Source organism: Myxocyprinus asiaticus, chromosome 23 (assembly GCF_019703515.2).
Source record: "Myxocyprinus asiaticus isolate MX2 ecotype Aquarium Trade chromosome 23, UBuf_Myxa_2, whole genome shotgun sequence".
Classification (NCBI taxonomy): Eukaryota; Metazoa; Chordata; class Actinopteri; order Cypriniformes; family Catostomidae; genus Myxocyprinus; species Myxocyprinus asiaticus.
In genome coordinates, this window is record NC_059366.1 from 40,712,638 (window position 1) to 40,734,075 (window position 21,438).

Genomic DNA, 21,438 nt, shown 5'->3' on the forward strand with positions numbered 1-21,438 from the left:
AGGTTATTCAAGGTTTCAATTCAAATTCTAAAACATTCTTTCTGGCGTTTATTTAACAATGTATGTATTAAATAAATAAATGCATTAAAATACATAAATATGCAACTTCAAAAACAACTTAAATGTAATGTAGACCATAAATATCTTCACATTGTTCCTGTTTGGACGGAGGAGGATGGAGTGTAAATCAAAACTGCTCATTAGCGCTGTATCTCTGCGTTACTGCGTCCTCCCTCACAGGATATTTTGAAGGGTTCTGACCAATCAAATCTGACCAATCAAATGCATTATTTTCACCTTGGGGGATGGGCATCAGCAATCTGCACCTTCAGAGCTCCGACGAGAAAGGGTTACGCTTTGAACGCAAGTCAGGAAAGTTTGCTTCCTGCAGCCGTGTTTCCGTCTCTACCCGAGGCTACTATGAACAGCGGGACATGTCCAGTTAGAGCACAACAAGCTGTTTTTAATCTGTGGATGATTTACAGGGAAGAATCTGAATGACATTATTTTCTTCAAACGAATGGACTAATTGACTGAGCAGTGCACAATTGTAATTCATTGCCATGTCAAAGAAACTTTGCCGTGTGTGTTGGGAAGGATTGAAGGGGTACCTGATTCATGTACCTCACACCACTGTCACAGTGATCGGAGAAGCAGGAAAGATGGCCTACAATACCCTGATGACCGGTCTTATATGACAATACACGTATGTGCGGTTGTTACTCAAATATATCAGACCACTAGATGGTGCCATTGACCAATCAGAATTGAGTATTCCAGAGACCAGTGCAAAAATCAGCATTCAATAATGTAGACTTGATTTTTATCCATTGGGAATTGTTTATTAGTAATTTATTTATTTTATTTATTTTTTATTTTTTAATGAAAATAATGTTAACCAATAACCAAAATGTAGGCAGTGTTTTAGGCTACTGTTGTAGCATTTGTGGCATAATGTTGATTACCACCCAAAAATACAAACAGACTTTTGCCATCTTTATATAAATAAAATAAAAAATTGTGGTTATAGTTAGGCATTTACAGTACAATGCCAGTGAATGGGGCCTGTCCATAATCGATAAAATACTCACTGTCTCAAAAGTATAGCCACAAGATATGAAAATTAAAAGTGTTAACATGATTCTAGCGTGATAAAATAAAGGATTTACTGGCATTACAATGTTTCATGACAATAAAGTTAGAATATTCAATATAACTTCACACAGATAAGGTTAGTCAGTGATTTTATCACTCTAAATTCAAATTAACACATACAGTATAATGTTTAAGTCTTGTGGCAATGCTTTTAAAAGAGTGTATTTTAACATTTATGGACTGGCCTCATTCACTTCCATTATACAGTAAGTGCCTTACTTACAATGGAAGGCAAAATTGTGAGGCACCGGGAACATTCCTCAATGGATATCACTTGGAAATCTGTTACATTGTGGAAGTAAAATCAGCTATGGATGCTGTTTCATGTTGACTTTAACTGTTAGTTGGTACAAAAGACCAGAACATTTCCATATTATGGCCTAAACTGTCAACACAATTCTTATAGCTTCTTGCAAACAGATTTATTTTTTTTTTACACAACAAAGAAAATGCTCCATTTACTCTTTTAAAAGACAGTGTGAACAACTGAACATCAAAAACAGGAAACCACAACCTGCCTAATTTTTTTAAACAGGAAGTTGCACTCTGAAAAGCTCTTTCAGAACAGTTGTAAACCTCACAGCGGTCTGGGTTTCATCATGTGTGACTTTTGGGCCTCTAGTGTCTGGGTCGACTGTCTAGAACTTTGTCACAAACTGCTGAGTGAGCAAAAAGTGATTTTCAGGAAAAGACTTGAAGAACAAATGATTTCGAATATATGAAGACATGACACACTTATCACTTATCTGAACCACAGAAGAGGCCAGTATCAGACATCAGTCTTAGTTTACATTTTTTTAGAGGTGGGGGAGTTCAGTAGAGGTTGAGTAACATGTTCCCCAAAATGGCCCTCTCCCTCATTGGATATCTCTCTCCTGTCTCAGATTGTTCCTGTGGTGGATCTCACACCTCTTGGTTCAGTATGATTAAAGAGGTTGTTCATTGCATAAACACAGCACAAAGACTAACATCTTTCATCAACTTTCAACTTTTCAACTTTTTATTTATTATAAATTTTTTTAAAGCAAATTTTCAATTGTATCAGCAGTTGTTTCACATTGCACAGTATCATGTCTGGAGCTACATATATGGTACTGCCACTGTATAGGCACACAGAAATCTACAATCTCACACATGAAACTTAAAATGTACAAAAAGTGGCATATTTATTAGCATATTTACAAAACCAGATTCACAAACATTCACCTATAAACCATCTATACATACATCTATACACCCTTCGCTACATCCATCTACATAGCAAAGTTTTGGTACTTTTTATGGCAGTGGCTTTAAACTTCTTGAAAAAAAATAAAAACAAAAATAAAATTACCAGCTCTTTGCTTTTTTAATTTTGATTGAGGTCCATCTTAAAATTAAAATACTCTTGTACAACCCCCCCCCCCCAACCCCCACCCCACACACACACGCACACACACACATACCAAATATAAGGCAAATGAATACATAATATTTGGATCTGATCAAATCTCCATTTACAAGCCCTCAATCTGACCCTTAAAGCCATGAAAGAGATTGTCGTTTGATTGTCACAAATGGAACATTTACCACGACACTGCACAAATTCTGAGAACATGTATAATCCAAGCTACATGCATGATAAAAGCACTGCACAAGTTTAACACTCACTACGATAAAGTTTAAAATAGCCCCTTGTTTCTCAGCAGGTCTGACAGTGAGAGCAATGTGTACTGAGTACTTGGGCTTTGAGTACTGAAATACTAAGTACAGAGATATTCAGTACTGACATGCTGAGATGCTGAGTACTTAGATACTTAGACAATGAGTATTGAGTACTGAAGCACTGAGTACTAAGGAACTGACACACTAAGGGGTGAATTCCATAAGAATGAACTGCGTCCGGTAAATTGCACACACTGGTTAAGTGCCAGATTCACTAAAGGAATTGTGCAGATCAGGCAATGGTGCAAACGCACCCAAAAAAATGCTGAACGTAAATTGCATTGATGGAATTCCAATATTGTAGGCCGGTTCTGAGCCCTATATAGCGGAGGATACATCAGACCGCCGCAATCTGGTTCATGTACTGTGTCTCTCCACTACTGTGATCCAGACATCTGAATCATTTCTTTAACATGCCGAAAGTGCACTTGACTACACCGCGCATCTGGATATATGCCAAGTTATAATGCTCTCCTCTATCATTTGATCCTTATTTGATGAATTACTGCTGCTATGATCAATGGAAAATGTACACCACTATCTTTTTAAAGACAGGACAGGAATGACAAAAACTGAATTTAAATATTCAAGATCCAGTGCTATTTTAGCGCTGATTGCACATGCTTAAACTAGATTTCGGTTGGTTAGTGAAGAAGTGCAGATTTTTTGCACTGAAATACTACGCACAAAGGTTTTTAGTGAATTCACCCCTGAGTACTGAGTCCAGATTACTACATCACTGAGTTTTAAGACACTGAGGAATAAGACATTTACTACTGAAGCACTGAGTACTGGGATACTGAATATTGACACTGAGTATTGAGGCACTCAATCTTGAGATGGGGAGAGCAGGAGAGAATGTGTTAATAATAAATCTCTAACCTCTAAAAGGGAGGATGAACAGAATGTTTCAGTGGAGGGGGAGGATAGGAATAGACTAATCAGAAGGAAAAAGAGGAAAAATGATCATTTACAGTCAGTGCAATTGAAGCCACAGTCTATCTGACTCATGAAGCACATGATGAATAGAAGTATACAGCTGAAGTGTGCAAACAGCTTAGCTCAATCAACTCTAAAAAAAAGGACATGCCATATAGCTTGTCCTATTTGGATCCCCTTTATCAGAATACCCTTTGATATCTGTGGTGATTATAGTTTCCCTGTTGCCCAAAGTTCTGGAATATTCAGATGTTCTGTCCCATCACTTGGCAGAAAACCTTTCTGAAGCATACAGGCAAAGACATCACCAGAAAAGGTGCCCAACTGCGATAGTGGAGAGATGAGTGGAATTCTAATTTTTGGGGGGTCTCTCCTCATCTGTGCAGAAGACAGGAAGAATAGAGGCATGATTATGTAGAGGAGAAGGTAGAAGCACCAGTTGTTCCTGGGAGTAAATGTGAATGCTCTTACTCCTGCAGTAAGTTGGGAGACTCAGGGATAGGTTCTGGGAAAGAAAGTAGAATTCTGATTACGAATTCCATAAACAACACCTTTAATACAGAAAATTCTGAAAATAAGGGCCAATTTCAGCTCCTTTTATACAGAAATTTTGAATTATGTGGGCCATAATTTACACCATTTATACAAAAAATTCTGATTATGATGGCCGTATTTAACACCATTTATACAGAAAATTCTGAATATGACGGCCGTATTTAACACCTTTTATACAGAAAATTCTGATTATGATGGCCGTATTTAACACCTTTTATACAGAAAATTCTGATTATGACGGCCGTATTTTAACACCTTTTATACAGAAAATTCTGATTATGACGGCCGTATTTTAACACCGTTTATACAGAAAATTCTGATTATGATGGCTGTATTTAACACCTTTTATACAGAAAATTCTGATTATGATGGCTGTATTTAACACCTTTTATACAGAAAATTCTGATTATGACGGCCGTATTTAAAACCTTTTATACAGAAAATTCTGATTATGATGGCCGTATTTAACACCGTTTACACAGAAAATTCTGATTATGATGGCTGTATTTAACACCTTTTATACAGAAAATTCTGATTATGATGGCTGTATTTAACACCTTTTATACAGAAAATTCTGATTATGATGGCCGTATTAACACCATTTATACAGAAAATTCTGATTATGACGGCCGTATTTAAAACCTTTTATACAGAAAATTCTGATTATGATGGCCGTATTTAACACCGTTTACACAGAAAATTCTGATTATGATGGCTGTATTTTAACACCTTTTATACAGAAAATTCTGATTATGACGGGCGTATTTAACACCTTTTACACAGAAAATTCTGATTATGACGGCTGTATTTAACATCTTTTATACAGAAAATTCTGATTATGACGGCCGTATTTAACACCTTTTACACAGAAAATTCTGATTATGATGGCTGTATTTAACACCTTTTATACAGAAAATTCTGATTATGACGGCCGTATTTAACACCTTTTACACAGAAAATTCTGATTATGATGGCTGTATTTAACACCTTTTATACAGAAAATTCTGATTATGATGGCTGTATTTAACACCTTTTATACAGAAAATTCTGATTATGATGGCTGTATTTAACACCGTTTACACAGAAAATTCTGATTATGATGGCTGTATTTAACACCTTTTATACAGAAAATTCTGATTATGACGGCCGTATTTAACACCTTTTATACAGAAAATTCTGATTATGATGGCTGTATTTAACACCTTTTATACAGAAAATTCTGATTATGATGGCCGTATTTAACACCTTTTATACAGAAAATTCTGATTATGACGGCCGTATTTAACACCTTTTATACAGAAAATTCTGATTATGATGGCCGTATTTAACACCGTTTACACAGAAAATTCTGATTATGATGGCTGTATTTAACACCTTTTATACAGAAAATTCTGATTATGATGGCCGTATTTAACACCGTTTACACAGAAAATTCTGATTATGAAGGCCGTATTTAACACCTTTTATATGTGTGTACCGAGATCCTCTCTAAACGCGGACGGAGCAATAGGAGGCAGAGCGCAACTGAAGGCATGGGCAAGATAGACAGTCAAACTCAGCTGAGTGATCAATCAGAACATTTGTTTCAGACACGATTGGATATTTGCTAACAAATCATATTTTCAGTTTCAGTAAGGGGTGGGACATTTGTAGCATCTTCAGTGAAATGCTGATGCGCCAGCAGAGCTAAAGTCGCCATAATTTGCGCTGTATATTTACTTTGCTGCTAGCCTGCTAAACGTAAAAATATTTGTGCATTTAAATACAACTTATGCAGTTAAACTTTGTGAAAATACTGTGTGACCAGATGCTGGACCAGTTAATTTCAAATCAACTGATATTATATCAAAGTTATCGTATTTATATCAAATGTAACTTTTACTGCTTTTACTGCTTTGAAGTATGCCTTCAAAAGAGCAAGGAAACCCTGTTTTTCATAATATGACCCCTTAAAGGACTTTATTGTGTCTATAATTGCCTGATGGGTCACTTTGGGAATACAGAACTGTGTGTACGTACTAGCTGGTCATGTATTATGAAGAAACAAATGTGAAGGTCAGCACGCATGTGCACACACTCACACACAATCTCTCTCTATTTCTCATAATACAACCTGCCATAAGAGAAGCAGAAATGAGTGTTGTGAAATGAGGGAGAAAAGGGGAAATTGACATTCTGTACATTCTGCCGAGTTAAAGGTTAAACAAGAGGAGCAGTGTGTGTGTAGAGAGAGATGGACACAGAATGTTTGCCTACACACATGAGACTACGACAGCTCTGCTTGTTTTGTCTGATTGCGCAGATGTGCATGCACACGTATGTACATGACTGTGCGAAAGACGTAGAAACCGTGTGGGTACAACTTGTGATTACTCATAGAGGCAGAGAAATGTAAGAAAAAATGTAGAGAGTGTCTGTTCTTGTGGTGTATGTGCTTTTGTGCTAGAGATGTGAAAACATGCGTGCTGCTCCAGACGTTTCTTGTTGTCTACTTGGTAGTGACAGGCTTTAGCTGAAGTTGGATTACAGTTTCATGTGAGTGTTTTTCGTGTCTTACCCTGTGCAGGGAAGAAGGCGTCCCCTTGTATGTTAGGAGAGAAAGGCGTTCCGGGCTCCGACAGGAGGTGCCGTCCTGTTTCTGATGACTGCCGCATAATTTGGGATACAGTCCGAGTTCTAGGCTGTAGAGAATCCCCTAGAAATACAGGGTTCTCATGCCCCAGAGCTTCACTAGACAGAAAATCAATTAATTAAGAAAATTAAATGGTTAAATTTCACAAAACTAGTCTATAATTCACCACAATTAATGGTAATATAGTTACAATAAGGTTATATTTGGTTAACTTTAGTTAACACCATTAGTTAACGCAAAGCAAAAATAAACAATACTTTTTCAGCTCTTGCTAATTTTTGGTTAACTGTAATTATACACTTACACTAACCAATACATTTCTAAAATTAGAAGTTGTATATGTTAACATTAGTTAATGCAATATCAAGTAATATGAGTTAACAATGAACAATTGTACCTTTATAAATTAACATTAACCAAGATTAATCAATGCTGCTAAATATACAGTATATGGTTCATTGGTAATTAATAATACTTACTGAATTTACCACAATGCTTTACAATACAACCGTATAAGCCTTTTTAAGACAGTTATGATTGTTTTGCATTTTCATGACAATTAAGCACATTTTAAACCCCCAAATTATAATTACCATAATGAAAAAAACAAATTCTCATTACTGTAAAACATACAATTGTTTTTATTGTTTACACTGTAAAATATTAAGAAATCATGGTAGTATTTGTTGTTCTGCCTTAAAGGGATGGTTCACCCAAAAATGAAAATTCTCTCATCAATTACACAATCTCATGCCATCCAAGGTGTGTATGACTTTCTTCCTTCAACAGAAAACAAACTAAGATTTTTAGAAGAATATCTCAGCTCTGTGGCTCCATACAATGCAAGTGAATTTTGATCAGACCTTTGTAGCTCCAAAAATCACATAAAGAAAACATAAAAGTAATCCATATGACTCCACTGTTTAAAACCATATCTTCAGGGCAATATAATAGGTGTGGGTGAGAAACAGGTCAATATTTATGTCAGATGTGAAAGTGAAACTATACAGGCACCACATGTGACTTTCAGATGTAAAAGTGAAAAAGAAAGTGGAGATTTATGGTCAAAAAAAGGACTTACATTTTGATCTTTTTCTCACCCACACCTATTATGTTGCTTCTGAAGATACGGATTTAACCACTGGAAATTTGTGGATTACTTCTGTTCCCTCTTATGTGATTTTTGGAGCTACAAAGGTCTGATCACCATTCACTTGCATTGTATGGACCTACAGAGCTGATATTTTCTTCTAAAAAAAATTTGTTTGTGTTCTGCTGAAAAAAGAAAGTCATACACGTCTGGGATGGCATGAGGGTGAGTAAATGATGAGAGAATTTTAATTTTTAGGTGAACTATCCCTTTAAAGTTTGTCTGATTAATGTAAAAATAAAGAAATTGCATTGCAGTAATGTTTTTATTTTAATACTGTTTAAAACTACTATATTACAGTAATGAGAATCAAATTAGAATCACCATTGAGTTTGTTTTGGTCACTGCAGAAACTCACCTGTCCATACGCACTAGCTCGTGTGCACCTGCAAACAACAGGAAGAGGAAGTGGGTCCACAGTGAGAAAGGATATGCAGTCTCAATGAAACAATTAGTGCACTTACTCCCATGTGCAAACCATGCATAGGATATGTGCACACAATATAGATCAGAGTGTGTGAAGTAATGCATGAGTAGGTGTGAGCATGTGTGAATACTCACATCTGCTTCGAGCTGCTGTTTGTCTCTGTCTGTAAACCAGCATCAGTATGAGAGGGAGACACAGAATGAAAGCGACACAGGCTGCAATAGCCAAACCTTCAGCCACAGAGTCTGAAAGAGAGAGATCAAGATGTTCCAGATGGAAGAAAAGAGATCTGTTATGAATTTACAATGACAAAGTATTTGGACACTTAAGTCACATTTAAAAATGTAGGATTGTTATGATAATAAAATATCAAACCAAGTGGCATATTAAGACAGCAAAAGTAAAATTTTAAACTTTGATATAGGTTTTAGATGATAAAACAATAAAAAGTATTTTCAAATTTTCTGGTTGTCAAATTGTAGTTGACCAATTCCATAACGAATCTGCTTGGACACCTGTGTGAACCTGAGGGGTACCGACTTCATGCGTCCATTAAAAATTACCCAGTTAGTTAAAAGTAATTGCAACAATTGCTCAGAAAAGTAAACAGAGTTCTAACCGAAGGTGTAGCATCATTTATTTGCAGATGCCATTTGTTTTGATATGTTTTTGTAATGCAATGAAATATGATATATATTTTGTGTGACTTTAAGGTTAAGTGTGTAATTTTTCAGCAACTAGTTTCACCAAACAAAATTGCCCACGTCTGCCACTGGTTGGTCAGGCAAGCAGATAGCCCTGCCCTCAACCCTTGTCACTGGTTAAGCCAGTGTTGCTCCAGAGTAATGTTTTAATGGTGCTACAAATTCACACTGTTCATTCTCTTGAAGGAAAACAATCTACAAATAGCTCACTCATAGTTATCTCAGCATATAAGTCCAGAAACGTGCTTTTAGCAAATGCATGTACGCTCATGTGAACCCTTGGCCACTGCATTGCCAACGTGCAGTTCAGCTGAACATGCTTAACGTGTGTTATTGCGTTACTGTGGCGGTAACAAACCTCAGTCCTCAAGGGGGCAATAGAGTTACCTTCAAATGTTTGTGCCATTAAACTGGATATGTTATTATTCTAGTAAGTTTAAATATATTGACAGTATTATTAACAGTAAAATTCTCTTTAAACTGTTGCTCCACCATGACACCAAGTGGAAAGTTCACACTAATGTCCGCTATAGTGCCCCGTGTGGCAACACTGAGAATGCAAAGCGTACTTGCATTGTGTTATGAATTGTGGTTTGACACATTTTGGAATGCAACAATGCACAAAATCAAGATTGCGTACGTAGGAGCATCTGCGTTCATATACTTGCGTAGAGTATGTTTCAGCCTTGAGGCTGGGATAGGAGAAAGCATTTTAAATGTGTACTCAGTAATTATTTTCCTTATTTAAAATGTTTTACTTCTAAAGAAATGAATAGTAATTTTGAAACATGTATAAAATCATGACCACTCGTGTGACATGAAGAGTTCAGTCATTTCAGTAACCTTATAAAACTCTTTATTCTACATGGGGTGGTGACACCCTTTTGGGGGCAGCCATGTTAGAATCACATGACCAGCTGAATACTACTTGCTTAATCTCAGTAACTATCCTGTTATTGGACACTTTCTTTCATGGATTGAATGAATCTAGGTTTACTGTGCATAGTGAATTTCTACAATAGCATCGGTAACTGAAAATTATGGTGTTTGAATGATGCAGCATCTAGGTGTCAGTGTAAGCCATACTTCGACTTTTTTTCAGCACTTCAAAAAATTACCGAGTGCACCTTTAACATTGAAGAAATTACACACATCACCTTCGAATGATCTAATAGTTTTGGGGGCCGCTGTATGTTTTTTGTGTGTTGTTGAACGTACCATCTGAAGAATTGTGGGTCATCTCAGAACACTTCAGACTGTCATTTTGAGCTGTGGAAACATGCTGTGTTAAAGTTCATTTATAAAAGAACGATGGATGCATGAATTACATCACCTGACCTCGTTCCTCGCTCACTTACTTCTCGTTACTGGCATCACAGTCAGGTAGATATAGTTATGGGCCTCCTGTTCAACCTTGTGCTTGTTCTGGATGTCCAGAAACAAGCAGCAGTATCTCCCCTGGTCCAGGTGCTTGAGGTTCTGCAGGGTGACAGAGTAGAGCTGCTCGCTGACGCTGTATTCTACACCCAATGAGCGATTGGTATACCTGACCCCACGTGGATGTATGCCCTTGTGACAGCGCTCCTGTGTGTGAGACGTGAAGAGCCAGGTACGGTGAAACTTGTCCTCCTGGTGAGCCTTTGATCCAGACTGGATACATGTCAAAGTGACATTGGCACCCTCGGGACACTCATATATCCGATGGGGCACAGCGATAGTTAAAGAGTGGTGCTCACCGCTCGCTGGAGAGAGAGAGAGAGAGAGAGAGAGAGAGAGAGAGAGAGAGAATGAGAGCTTAAAGGGATAGTACACCCAAAATGTGAACATTTTTACTCATACTCATATTGTTTACTCATATTGTTCCAAACCCATATGATTTTCTTTATTCCATGGACGATGTAATGTCAACAAACCCTAAAAATGACTGTAAAAAATATGATTTAAACAACTTTACAGCTCAAATAACACATGAGTTTTAACAGAAGAATTAAAGTGCTTTTATAAAATTATAAGCTTCACATTTCTGCCTTTAAAGCCTCCAAAAATTGGCCCCATTCCCTTCCATTGTAAGTGCCTCACTGTAACCTCGATTTTTTGCTTTTTTTCAAGAAAAGGAGGAATGATTCGAAATATTTTTTTGTGGCAATCGACATTACGCCACAAATGCTGTCGTATTAATGTTACTCATTTAATCAACATTAAGGTTATCTATAACATCTATAAAAAAGTAAACCAGTTTTTTTTCTTACACTCAAACAAAAATATTTTTGCCTATTTTTTAGGATTTACACATTTCTATTTCATCTTAAAAATACAGTGTATTTTGCATTTGCCCTTTTGAAATTTTTTATTTATTCATTAATGATTTATTTGTATAGTTTTAACAGTGGTATTTGTAACAACACCATAGTAAACACATGGAAGCATCTACCATGGTTAGATGTATCATGAGTTCTATAAAACAAACTATAGTATTTTTAAAAAAAATTATAAACAGTAGACCTACTCTAAACACATGTAAATACAATAAATAAATACAAAATAATATTTATAAGTTGTAACAAACAATAATTATATTCCCTCACTCCCCTAATGTAGCCTATGACAAATTTAATAGAGCTGAAGTAGTGATATGATAATATTTATGATCAATCTATTTCTCCCTAAAGTACAGTTAGTGTACCTATAGTAAATTCAAGGGTGGTGATGTTGAATTCTGTGCCGAATTCAAATGGTTTCCGCTTCTCGCGCTTTGCTTGTCACTGATTCTCGCAGAGCTGTGCGTTTAAGAGCTCAAGACCGGTCTGCGAGTAAAAATGCTCCTTCTTTGCAACGCGCAGCTCTGTCCACTGAGCCGTATCCATATACAGAGCCATACAGGTGCATTAGCTGAGGTTGTGCCTCTGCCTGTGTATTTGACGCTGCTAAACCAGATACTTCAGATGCGTTGCTAGACTTCAAAATCAGATGAACTGAGCACCAACTGATATACTCCAAGTCTAGATAAACATTTTAATGCAAAGAGGAACTTGACGATAGATTTGATTATTATGACTGATAAACGCATTTGTAACCTAACGCACCCCTCTCTACTAATTTGCTCTCAGCGCCCCCTGGCATCCTTTGAACGCCCTCAGGGTGGAGGTACCGCCCCCGTTTAGAACCCCTGCTTTAAATATTCTCTTGCGTAATCAGATCAGATCACTTTCGTGCTTCAAACGGACATTCGATCCCTCACCCTGAAAAGGCGTTCTCTCTCCTGCTCCTGGTGCTCCCTGTATTACATTTGCTTTTCTGTTTAAGTTTCAGTTTGCACAGTTTCAGACGTACTCCTCGTAAAACATCTGTGGCTGCTAGTGTGCAATCATATTTTGGAGCTGCTTGTGCGTAATGAAGCGATTTCCATTTTTATGCCCATGTTAAATTGGCATAAATTGACACAATCCAATCTCCATGATGCGCATTGTCACATTTTTTAATCGTGATGTATCGTGCCAGGATAAACCGTTACACCTCTACATGGAACACAGATGTTAGGCAAAATGTTAGCCTCAGTCGCCATTCACTTTCATTGCATCTTTTTTTTTTCATTCAATGAAAATTAATGATGACTGAAGCTGACATTCTTCCTCTCACCTTCTTTTTTGTTCCATAGAAGAAAGTAAGTCAGTACAGATTTGCAACAACATGAGAGTGAGTAAATGATGACAGAATTTGCATATATAGGCAAACTATCTATTTAAAAGAGATAAGAAAGAGACACCATAAAAGTATAGTGGGGAAGGCAGCATATTTAAATTTAAAGGAATATTTCATCATTTACTCAGCCTCCTGTACAGTGAGAGTGGATAGTGATTTTTACTGCCAAGCTCCAAAGTGGACAAAAAAAGCAATATGAATGTATTCTAAAAGTAGTTAATTCAACTCGTGCACTGTTTTCCAAGTGTTCTAAAGCCATACATCAGCTTTGTGAGGAACAGATCGAAATTTGAGCCATTATTCACTGATAATCTCCCCTCTCAACTCTCATTTGCATCTACGTTTTTCAAGCTTTTTTTCCTTTTTGGAGATCTCCAATTCACTTTTGTTTTACGGAAAACAGAAGCTCTGACATTTTGCTTAATGTCTCACGTGGAGTTTCATGGAAGAAAGAAAGTAATACAGAACTGGAACAACATGGGTGTGAGTAAATTCTTTTAAAATTTGTATTTTAGGAATAACTATTCCTTTAATGTTAAAACTGACTTTGAAATTTGAATCTAAACTTTAATCTAAATGTACACAAAAAGGAATCTGTTTCATTTGCAAAATGTCACTTCTTCACAATATTAGCCTACTCTTAAAATATTACATCAGGACTGACATCAGGTAGAGCAAGTCATCTCAAACTTAAGCCAACCAGTGTTTTATTATTATTATTTAAATGAATATTCCGGGTTCAATATAAGTTAAGCTCTATTGACAGCATTTGTGGCATAATGTTGATTGCCACAAAAAATAATTTCGAATCATCCCTTCTTTTCTTTTAAAAAACAAAAAAACAAAAATCTGGGTTACAGTGAGGCACGTACAATGGAAGTGAATGGGGCCAATTAGTAACTGTTTCAAAACTATAGCCACAAGACATAAGCAGTATGTGTGTTAACATGATTTTAATATGATAAAATCACTTACTAACATTTTCTTTGTACAGTTACATGTAGTTTAACAACTACACTACGTTGACATGACACTGTAACGCCGTAAACCATTAAACCCTACAATGACCATAAAAATTATTATGTAAAGAATTTTACAGTTCAAATAATACACAAGTTTTAACAGAAACATGTATGTAAGTGCTTTTATAAAAATTATAAGCTTCACATTTCGGCCTTTAATCCCACCAAAAATCGACCCCATTCACTTTCATTGTAAGTGCCTCACTGTAACCTCGATTTTTGCTTGTTTTAAAGAAGAGGAGAGACAAGTCAAAATTACTTTTTGTGGTAATCAACATTATGCCATAAATGCTGTCGATTGAGCTTAACATGTATTGAACCCATAATATTCCTTTAATTTATAACAATAAGTTGTCAGCACAGGATTATAATATCCATATTTGACAAAGTGGATTTCTAGATTTGAGTACTTGAGTTCAGCTATATATTGCGTGTGTGAGTGTGTGTGCGTGCGTGCGTGCGTGCGTGTGTGGGAGCGGGTGTGGGTGTGGGTGTGGGCGCGTGGGCGTGTGAAGTGTTAGGTTAGCTTACCACATGTGCTTCTCTGTACATTTATCAGAGTTTGTTTACTACACAGTGGTGTCTGTATGGCTTGATTTGACTTCATTGGCTGTCTCTGTCTTTTTTTTTTTTCAAATGTTAAATCAAGTTGATTTCACTACCAAACTACACAAATCAGTTGAATGAACCCCAAGCCCTTCTCGACATACAGTGGTCCCATTAATGTGGACACTGAAGACACACTTTAAAGTGCACAAATGTCATTGCATAAAATTAAAAAAAAAAAAAATCCAATTTTTTTTTTTTTTTGGAACTGACTTCTCTTTTCTGAGCCTATTATTTATTTATTTATTTCAATTACATTTAACCAGCTGGTCTCAGGGTTAAACATAACTTTCATACATTTTGAAGTGTGGCTTAAGTTGCCCATTTTTGGGAGACCATTATTTTTGGGAGACTTAACAATACTAGTCCTCCAATACTAGTGAATAAAGACAGAAATAAAAAGGCTGTGCGAAGGATTTCTTCAGACTTTCTGGATGAAAACCATTCCCACTTTATTATTCAGTAAACAACAACACGTCTTCCTGTATGTGATTGCTCTTAACTCTAAAAACACAAACAACATCAACTGAAGGTGTCACTTTAGACTGCAGCCCTCTGATACTTTTGTTTCTTGTATCCGTGTTTGTGTGTGTCATAGTTTGCCTGAGTATTCTTGTGTATGCATGTGTGTGTGTGTGTGTGTGTGTGTGTGTGTATAGAGAAGAAAGGTGGCACACATACTGTAGTTCATTGTTGTCTTGTTTCCTATCCAGTTATAGACAATAAAATACCTACACCCTAATCACATACTGAATACAAGACCTGTTTCGTAGTGAACTATGAACAATTACACAACTCAGCAGAGCTGAATGTTTATCAAAAAGACAAATGAAATGGGAGAGATCCAGATTTCTCATGAACATAAATATTTCCTATATTTATGAATGCATGACCCAGATATGGACTGCTTGAACGCATGGTCGCCTGTCAGTTTTTGCCACCCTACCACTTACATTAAAAAAAATATGTGTAGTTCACATCCATGTCCAGTGCATAAATCTGTGCAAATGACAGTTTATGTGAAGGTGATGTTTGTAATTTTTTTCGTTACGTATTTCTTGTATTCCAGCTTTATATGCAGAGACAACTATAAGTAAGCAATCTGTGGCTTGATTTCCCTAAAGAGTATAACACTGTGGCTCTGTGGTGCTGCAAAACACTGCTCTGTTTGTTTGAGCATCTCAACCAGCCTGACACAGCAACATTGGCTCAAGCAATGGCCTGAGTTTGGGGCAGGACTATCTGTTTATATATATATATATATATATATATATATATATATATATATATATATATATATATATATACTGTATATATTTTTTTTGACTAATGGTAGATGGCATAAGTGTTCAGAAAACTGTTTTAAGCAGCCATTATTTTTGTAATTCCGTTCATTGCACCACATGGCACAGAAATGACACGCTTCACCTTTAAAGGGATAGTTCACCCAAAAATTAAATTCTCTCATCATTTACTCACCCTCATTCCATCCCAGATGTGTGTGACTTTCTTTCTTCTGCAGTACACAAACAAAGATTTTTAGAAGAATATCTCAGCTTTGTAGGCCTATACAATGCAAGTGAATGGTGACCAGAACATTGTAGCTCCAAAAATCACTTAAAGGAAACATAGAAGTAATCCATAAGATTCCAGTGGTTAAATCCATATCTTCTGAAGCGATATAATAGATGTGAGTGAGAAACAGATCAATATTTTAAATACTTTTTTACTCTAAATCTCCACATTCACTTTTACATCTGAAAGTCACATGTGGTGTCTGTTAAGTTTCACTTTCACATCTGAAAGTTAAAGTTAAAGTGGCGATTTAGAGTAAAAGAGGACTTACATATTGTTCTGTTTCTCTCCTGCACCTATTATATTGTTTCTGAATATATGGATTTAAACATTCGAGTCATGTAGATTTCTTTTGTTTCCATTATGTGATTTTTGGAGTTGCAGAGTTCTGGTCACCATTCACTTGAATTGTATGGACCTACTGAGCTGAGATATTTTTGTGTTCTGCTGAAGAAATAAAGTCATACACATCTGGGATGGCATGAGGGTGAGTAAATGATAAGAGAATTTTCATTTTTGGGTGAACTACCTCTTTAAGATGCCCTGCCTGACTTGTGCCGTATGTAAGTAGCCTAAATCTGCAACATCTGTGTGTGTGTGTGTGTGTGTGTGTGTGTGTGTGTGTGTGTGTGCGTGCGTGTCTCAGGAAGAGCAATAGGAAACAGCGTCTGTGTGATAAAGAGCCACTCAGGGCATTTTGTGTCTGTTCCTGTCTCTCATAGACACAATACAATTTAAACCCCTCCTGCCCTATTATTCCCTATAAACTTCATCCATCCTCATATTCCCAATAAGGCTTCGTAATTATCCGGCCCAGGGCTCCATTTACCCATTTCCCACCCTGTAAGATCCTGTGCTGCAAATCAGGCCTGCAGACAGCTGCCAGGGGCCTTAACACTGCTTTGTTGTGACTGGCTGGGAAAACTACCCTGCACTCTGGACATACTGTAAACGTCCTAACTCTAGGTCAAGCTTGCATAAAAGGCCAATTAGAGTGTGCTTTGGGAATGTTCTGGAGCCAACACATCCAACTAACATGTATTGAACCCAGAACATCCCTTTAAAAAGTTCCAGACTCAGTTTAGAGAGAAATAACAATAAGACATCCACTGCCTGAGGGTACCTCTTTTAAAACATGTTTATCTATGTCAACACAAAGGGCTCTTTTTTCTGACTGCAACTGAATTTACACGGCTATCAGAATCATCCTGCTTGTTGTTTAAGAATGATCAGCATTCATTTACATACCACTGAAGCGTGCTGCATTCCATAAGCTGCTTCATTTTCTAGAGCAGGAAGATCTATGACTGTAACAAAACGATAGAAACCCTAACAGAAGAAAAGGGGAGAATTGCTCCCCCAGCCATGTGTGTTTGTGTAAGAGCCTAATTAAAAGGTGTTAACGAAAACTGTGGGAGACTGACTGAGAACCCTCCTCATCTCTGCAGACAGCATGACTGGGAGGGACCGTCCCGTTTCCCAGCCTGAAAGATCTCATACAGACCAGTATCTGTCCACCAACACAGAAACTCCTCCAGTTTCAAGTGTTATAAGCTCTGTCTTTGAAACTAACTCTGCTTTATATAAAAGGAGGTTGGCAAAAAGTCTCTGACCAAGTCAAAGGTCACACAGACTAGATTTTAAATAGAAAATGTGAGATGTGTTTGCAAACACTCCTAATAAAAATCTTAATTTCTCTCTAAGTAGTTCACAGTTAATCAGCTTGTATCCTTTCCATTCTTACTTAGGACAACATGGATGTGTCCTCTCATGACGACTTGGAAACCTAAGGGGTCAGGAATGTAATCCAGAAGCAAAATGTAGACAAAGTCTGCCTGTCTCATTCCATCTGGGATCATTCCTTGCTGTCTGTCTTCCTGTTTCTCTCGCTCTCTTTATCATCTCTAACACTGTGTCAAATGCAACATGCTATTCACAACTACACATGCATGCTGGTTTCTCAGTGTTGGTTAAAGGTGAAGTGTGTAATTTCTGCACCACTATTATCACCAAACGGAATTGCAAAAATAACTTGTTTCTAAACAGGTTTCCTGAACACTCCGACATTCTTCCATTGGTTGTGTGAACGGATAGTCCCGCCCCACACTTCCAACCAATGGTGCTGTGTCGGGCTGGTCAAGATACCCAAACAATGTTTCAAAAGTGCCAGAGTCACAGTGTTTACACTTTTTGGATGAATCGACCTACAAATGATTTACTTATATTAGTCTCGGCATACCGAAAGCATTTTAACATCAATAAAATTACTCTTTAACGCCCTGTCTACACTGGATGCGAGTGATGTGTTGAGTTTAGAATGTTCGCTTCACCCAATGTAGACAGGGTGAACGATTGTAACCATCAGGCTTTTCTGAAAGATCTCACATCTTCACTGTGATGACGAAGCAGGGATGGTTAGGAATCGATACATCCTCGGAATGGTGAACTGGTTCGATGGCCACTTCCTGAAGAACCAGATCTACACATCAAACCATCTACCTTTAGAACTAACAAGCTCTATAAATGGCAAAAATCAATATTAGCTGAGACACAGACCAGCTGTAGTCTGTGGGTTACTGACTGTACATTTTCTTCAAACTAAAGCTGTTTAAGCTCTTGCTTGTTGGATGGAACATTTATATTTTGATCATAGTTTGGGATCCACTAGCAAAAAGCACAATGGTATTACTATATTTTTGGGCATGTACTATGGTAATACAATGGTATTCTTTGAAGTACCTTGGAGTGCAATGTAAAAACCATAGTATACGACTGATAAAAAAAAAAATAAATAAATAAAAAAAACATAGATAATCATTCAGTACCATGATATAATTCAGTGGGGTCCAAAAAGTCTGAGATCACATGCTTCTGTTTTGCAACTGTCTAATTTCATACAAAAAGTTTCACTACAAATTAGGTTATCAGCGTAACAATCTGAGTGAAATATTAATTTTATTTTCTCTTTTAAAACTTTTTTAAACTTCCAATGTAATTCCAGGTGTAAATGGAAAAATACCAGATTGCAATGTGGTCTTAGACAATTGGCACCCTGGCATTACCATTTGATGTCATCACTGTGCAGTATATCCAGCACAGTGGTTACAGTTTTTTGTAAGGTTTATCTGATTGACTGAGGGTGAAGCTGTTTTTGTGCCAGTAGGCCTAAATGAGGTAGGAAGTGTCTAAACAAGGTGCTGTTCAAATACACAGGGCAGTGCCACACCAACTAATACAAGAATCCACAAACAACATTTTTTGTTAAATATATCTTGATAATATATTAGATATCAGATAAAGCGAAATTACGAGACATACTAGGACAAAAGCAAAATCTCATGAATATTAATTACGCGGGTTGATGTTCTAAGTAAGCTTCCTGGAGCTCACTTAACACGGTATGCCTTTTAGCCAATCAGTGGCATACGTCATTTAATATTCATGAGCCAAGCAGTTGCCGTAGCAGGCTGCGTTCGCTGATATCAGAAGATCTTACAAGAGAGCGCAAACGTCGTGTCGCTCAAGATGTTACAAACATTACACAACATTTGAGCAGGAATCTGATGTAATGTGTTGGGACATAACTAAAATGTTCTTTATTTAATGTTTACGACTCCTTGATTAATTTGACCAAAATAACAGTTTTAAACCATGGCAAGAATTTAAAGGGCCAGCTAGCGCTTTTTACAACTGCACATCTCTCCAATGAACATGTACCAACCCCTTAAAGTTTGTGATTACTAACCCTAACTATTTTAACTAAATCACAATAAAGTAGCCTTAATTGATATCGTTTATAGTAGCAAAATGTAATAGACCGGCGATCATAAAGTATGACAGATGACGATTTTTCGCTTTAGCCGCAACAAATACTGTATTCAAGTTTGAGTTAAGGGCAGAGGTTAAAAGGCCAAAAAAAAATTGTGTTTTCAGTTTTGAAACAAGTTGACACGCCCGATCAGCCTTGAGAAAAAGACAATATTTAGCGAGGCATCAAATGTCGGAATAAGGGGCTGTTCACACAAGATCTGTATAGCGTCAAAACAGCTGGACGGCGAACTGCGCAACGAAATTGAACACAACGCAGGGGTCTTGAGACTTGTATATCAAAGTTGAATTAAAAGGGCAGTTCACACCGAGCACGTTTTTGTGTCCGTCTATGTTACCCTGCGCTAGACGACCGTCTTTAACCGTTGCGCCGCGTCTCGATGTATTTACAGCGACTCGTGCATTTTTAGTCGCCTTGTCAAGTTAAAAAGAACTGTTAAAAAAGCGTCTCGAGACACATGCGTCTAGCTTTTTTAGCGTAAGTGCACGTTCGGTGTGAACGGCCCCTAACAACGCTGACAAGACAGCGAGCCGCGACGCAACGGCCAAAGACGTCCGTCTGACGCACAAACACCAATAATTAAAATATAGCGCAGACTGAACGCAAGGACGCGTCCTGTGTGAACGACCCCGGTCTAGTACAGAAAAAAGTCCAGAGATTTACCTTGAACCGCAATACAGAGAAGAACGCAAAGCAACAGAGCTGGAAGTACATCCATCAGTCTTAATCTCCTTTGACTTTCACAAAAACTCTTTAAATGTCTTCAGTTTCTGCTCAAAGTCCTCTACAATAGTTCCAGCTATGATGACAGAAATCTTGTTAAGTCTTCCTCTTATTCCAGTGCAAAGTGAACTCTGCTGTTCTTTAGGCTGTTACTGTAAGTTAAACTCCTAAGTTTCATTTAAGAAGTGAAGGAGAAACAAGAAGCTCAGCTTCACTCACTGTCTCCCCTCCCTCCAGATCACTCCACCCACCATGACACAATGAAACTTCACTGTGCTTTATATATTCTCTTAAATAAATCAATAATAAGATGGATACATCTACAATGACACAAAAATAAAATAATTGAACAGGACTTTTTAATATATAGTTTTTTAAACATTTTATTAATAATAATATATTCATTGAATAAAACACTGAATAATAAATTTAGTGTGCTTTGTCTTCTTTTAAATATATAAATAATATGACATTTACATCTACAATGACATACATATGAAGTTATTAAATAGGACTTTTTAATATGTGATTTTTTTTTACATGCATCTGTTTATATTCATCAATAATGATAATTATTAAACACATTTTAATACATAAAGTTTACTTTTACTAAGTTATAATTTGTTTTTATAAATCTTTTTATATTTATTCATTTTTAAACTCTAAAAAATTTAGTTACATTTATAGTTAAAATAATTTTGATAATCTATATATATAT

The 21,438-nt window shown here is 36.8% G+C and overlaps 2 protein-coding genes across 52 annotated transcripts in view; one reads left to right on the forward strand and one right to left on the reverse strand.

The window, feature by feature from the left end:
- Window positions 1-21,438, forward strand: part of LOC127413678 (cadherin-23-like) — a 315,190-nt gene that overhangs the window by 256,633 nt on the left and 37,119 nt on the right. The window lies entirely within an intron of this gene.
- Window positions 1,563-20,957, reverse strand: LOC127413681 (V-type immunoglobulin domain-containing suppressor of T-cell activation-like). 50 transcript variants are annotated; one of them, XR_007892661.1, is made up of 9 exons: window positions 20,661-20,957; window positions 10,625-11,008; window positions 10,485-10,535; window positions 8,697-8,807; window positions 8,494-8,521; window positions 5,814-7,083; window positions 5,470-5,512; window positions 5,255-5,297; window positions 1,563-4,867 (listed from the first exon to the last, which is right to left on the reverse strand). XR_007892661.1 is itself a non-coding variant. In XM_051650999.1 (6 exons), the coding sequence occupies exons 1-6, from the start codon at window positions 20,713-20,715 to the stop codon at window positions 6,885-6,887; spliced, it is 828 nt and encodes a 275-aa protein (XP_051506959.1). In that variant the 5' UTR covers window positions 20,716-20,957; the 3' UTR covers window positions 1,563-6,884. The 50 variants fall into 50 exon arrangements, 1 of the variants encoding a protein (XP_051506959.1); XR_007892662.1 differs by lacking the exon at window positions 5,470-5,512 and adding an exon at window positions 5,556-5,598; XR_007892664.1 differs by lacking the exon at window positions 5,255-5,297 and adding an exon at window positions 5,556-5,598.

Excerpts from the sequence above, each read along its gene's own strand:
- LOC127413681 (XM_051650999.1), bottom strand. The coding sequence starts at position 20,715 with ATGGATGTACTTCCAGCTCTGTTGCTTTGCGTTCTTCTCTGTATTGCG. Across the intron at positions 11,009-20,660 it reads TCTCTGTATTGCGGTTCAAG|CGAGCGGTGAGCACCACTCT; the intron begins GTAAATCTCTGG and ends CTCTCTCTCCAG. Across the intron at positions 10,536-10,624 it reads TGTGATGCCAGTAACGAGAA|CTCAAAATGACAGTCTGAAG; the intron begins GTAAGTGAGCGA and ends ATGTTTCCACAG.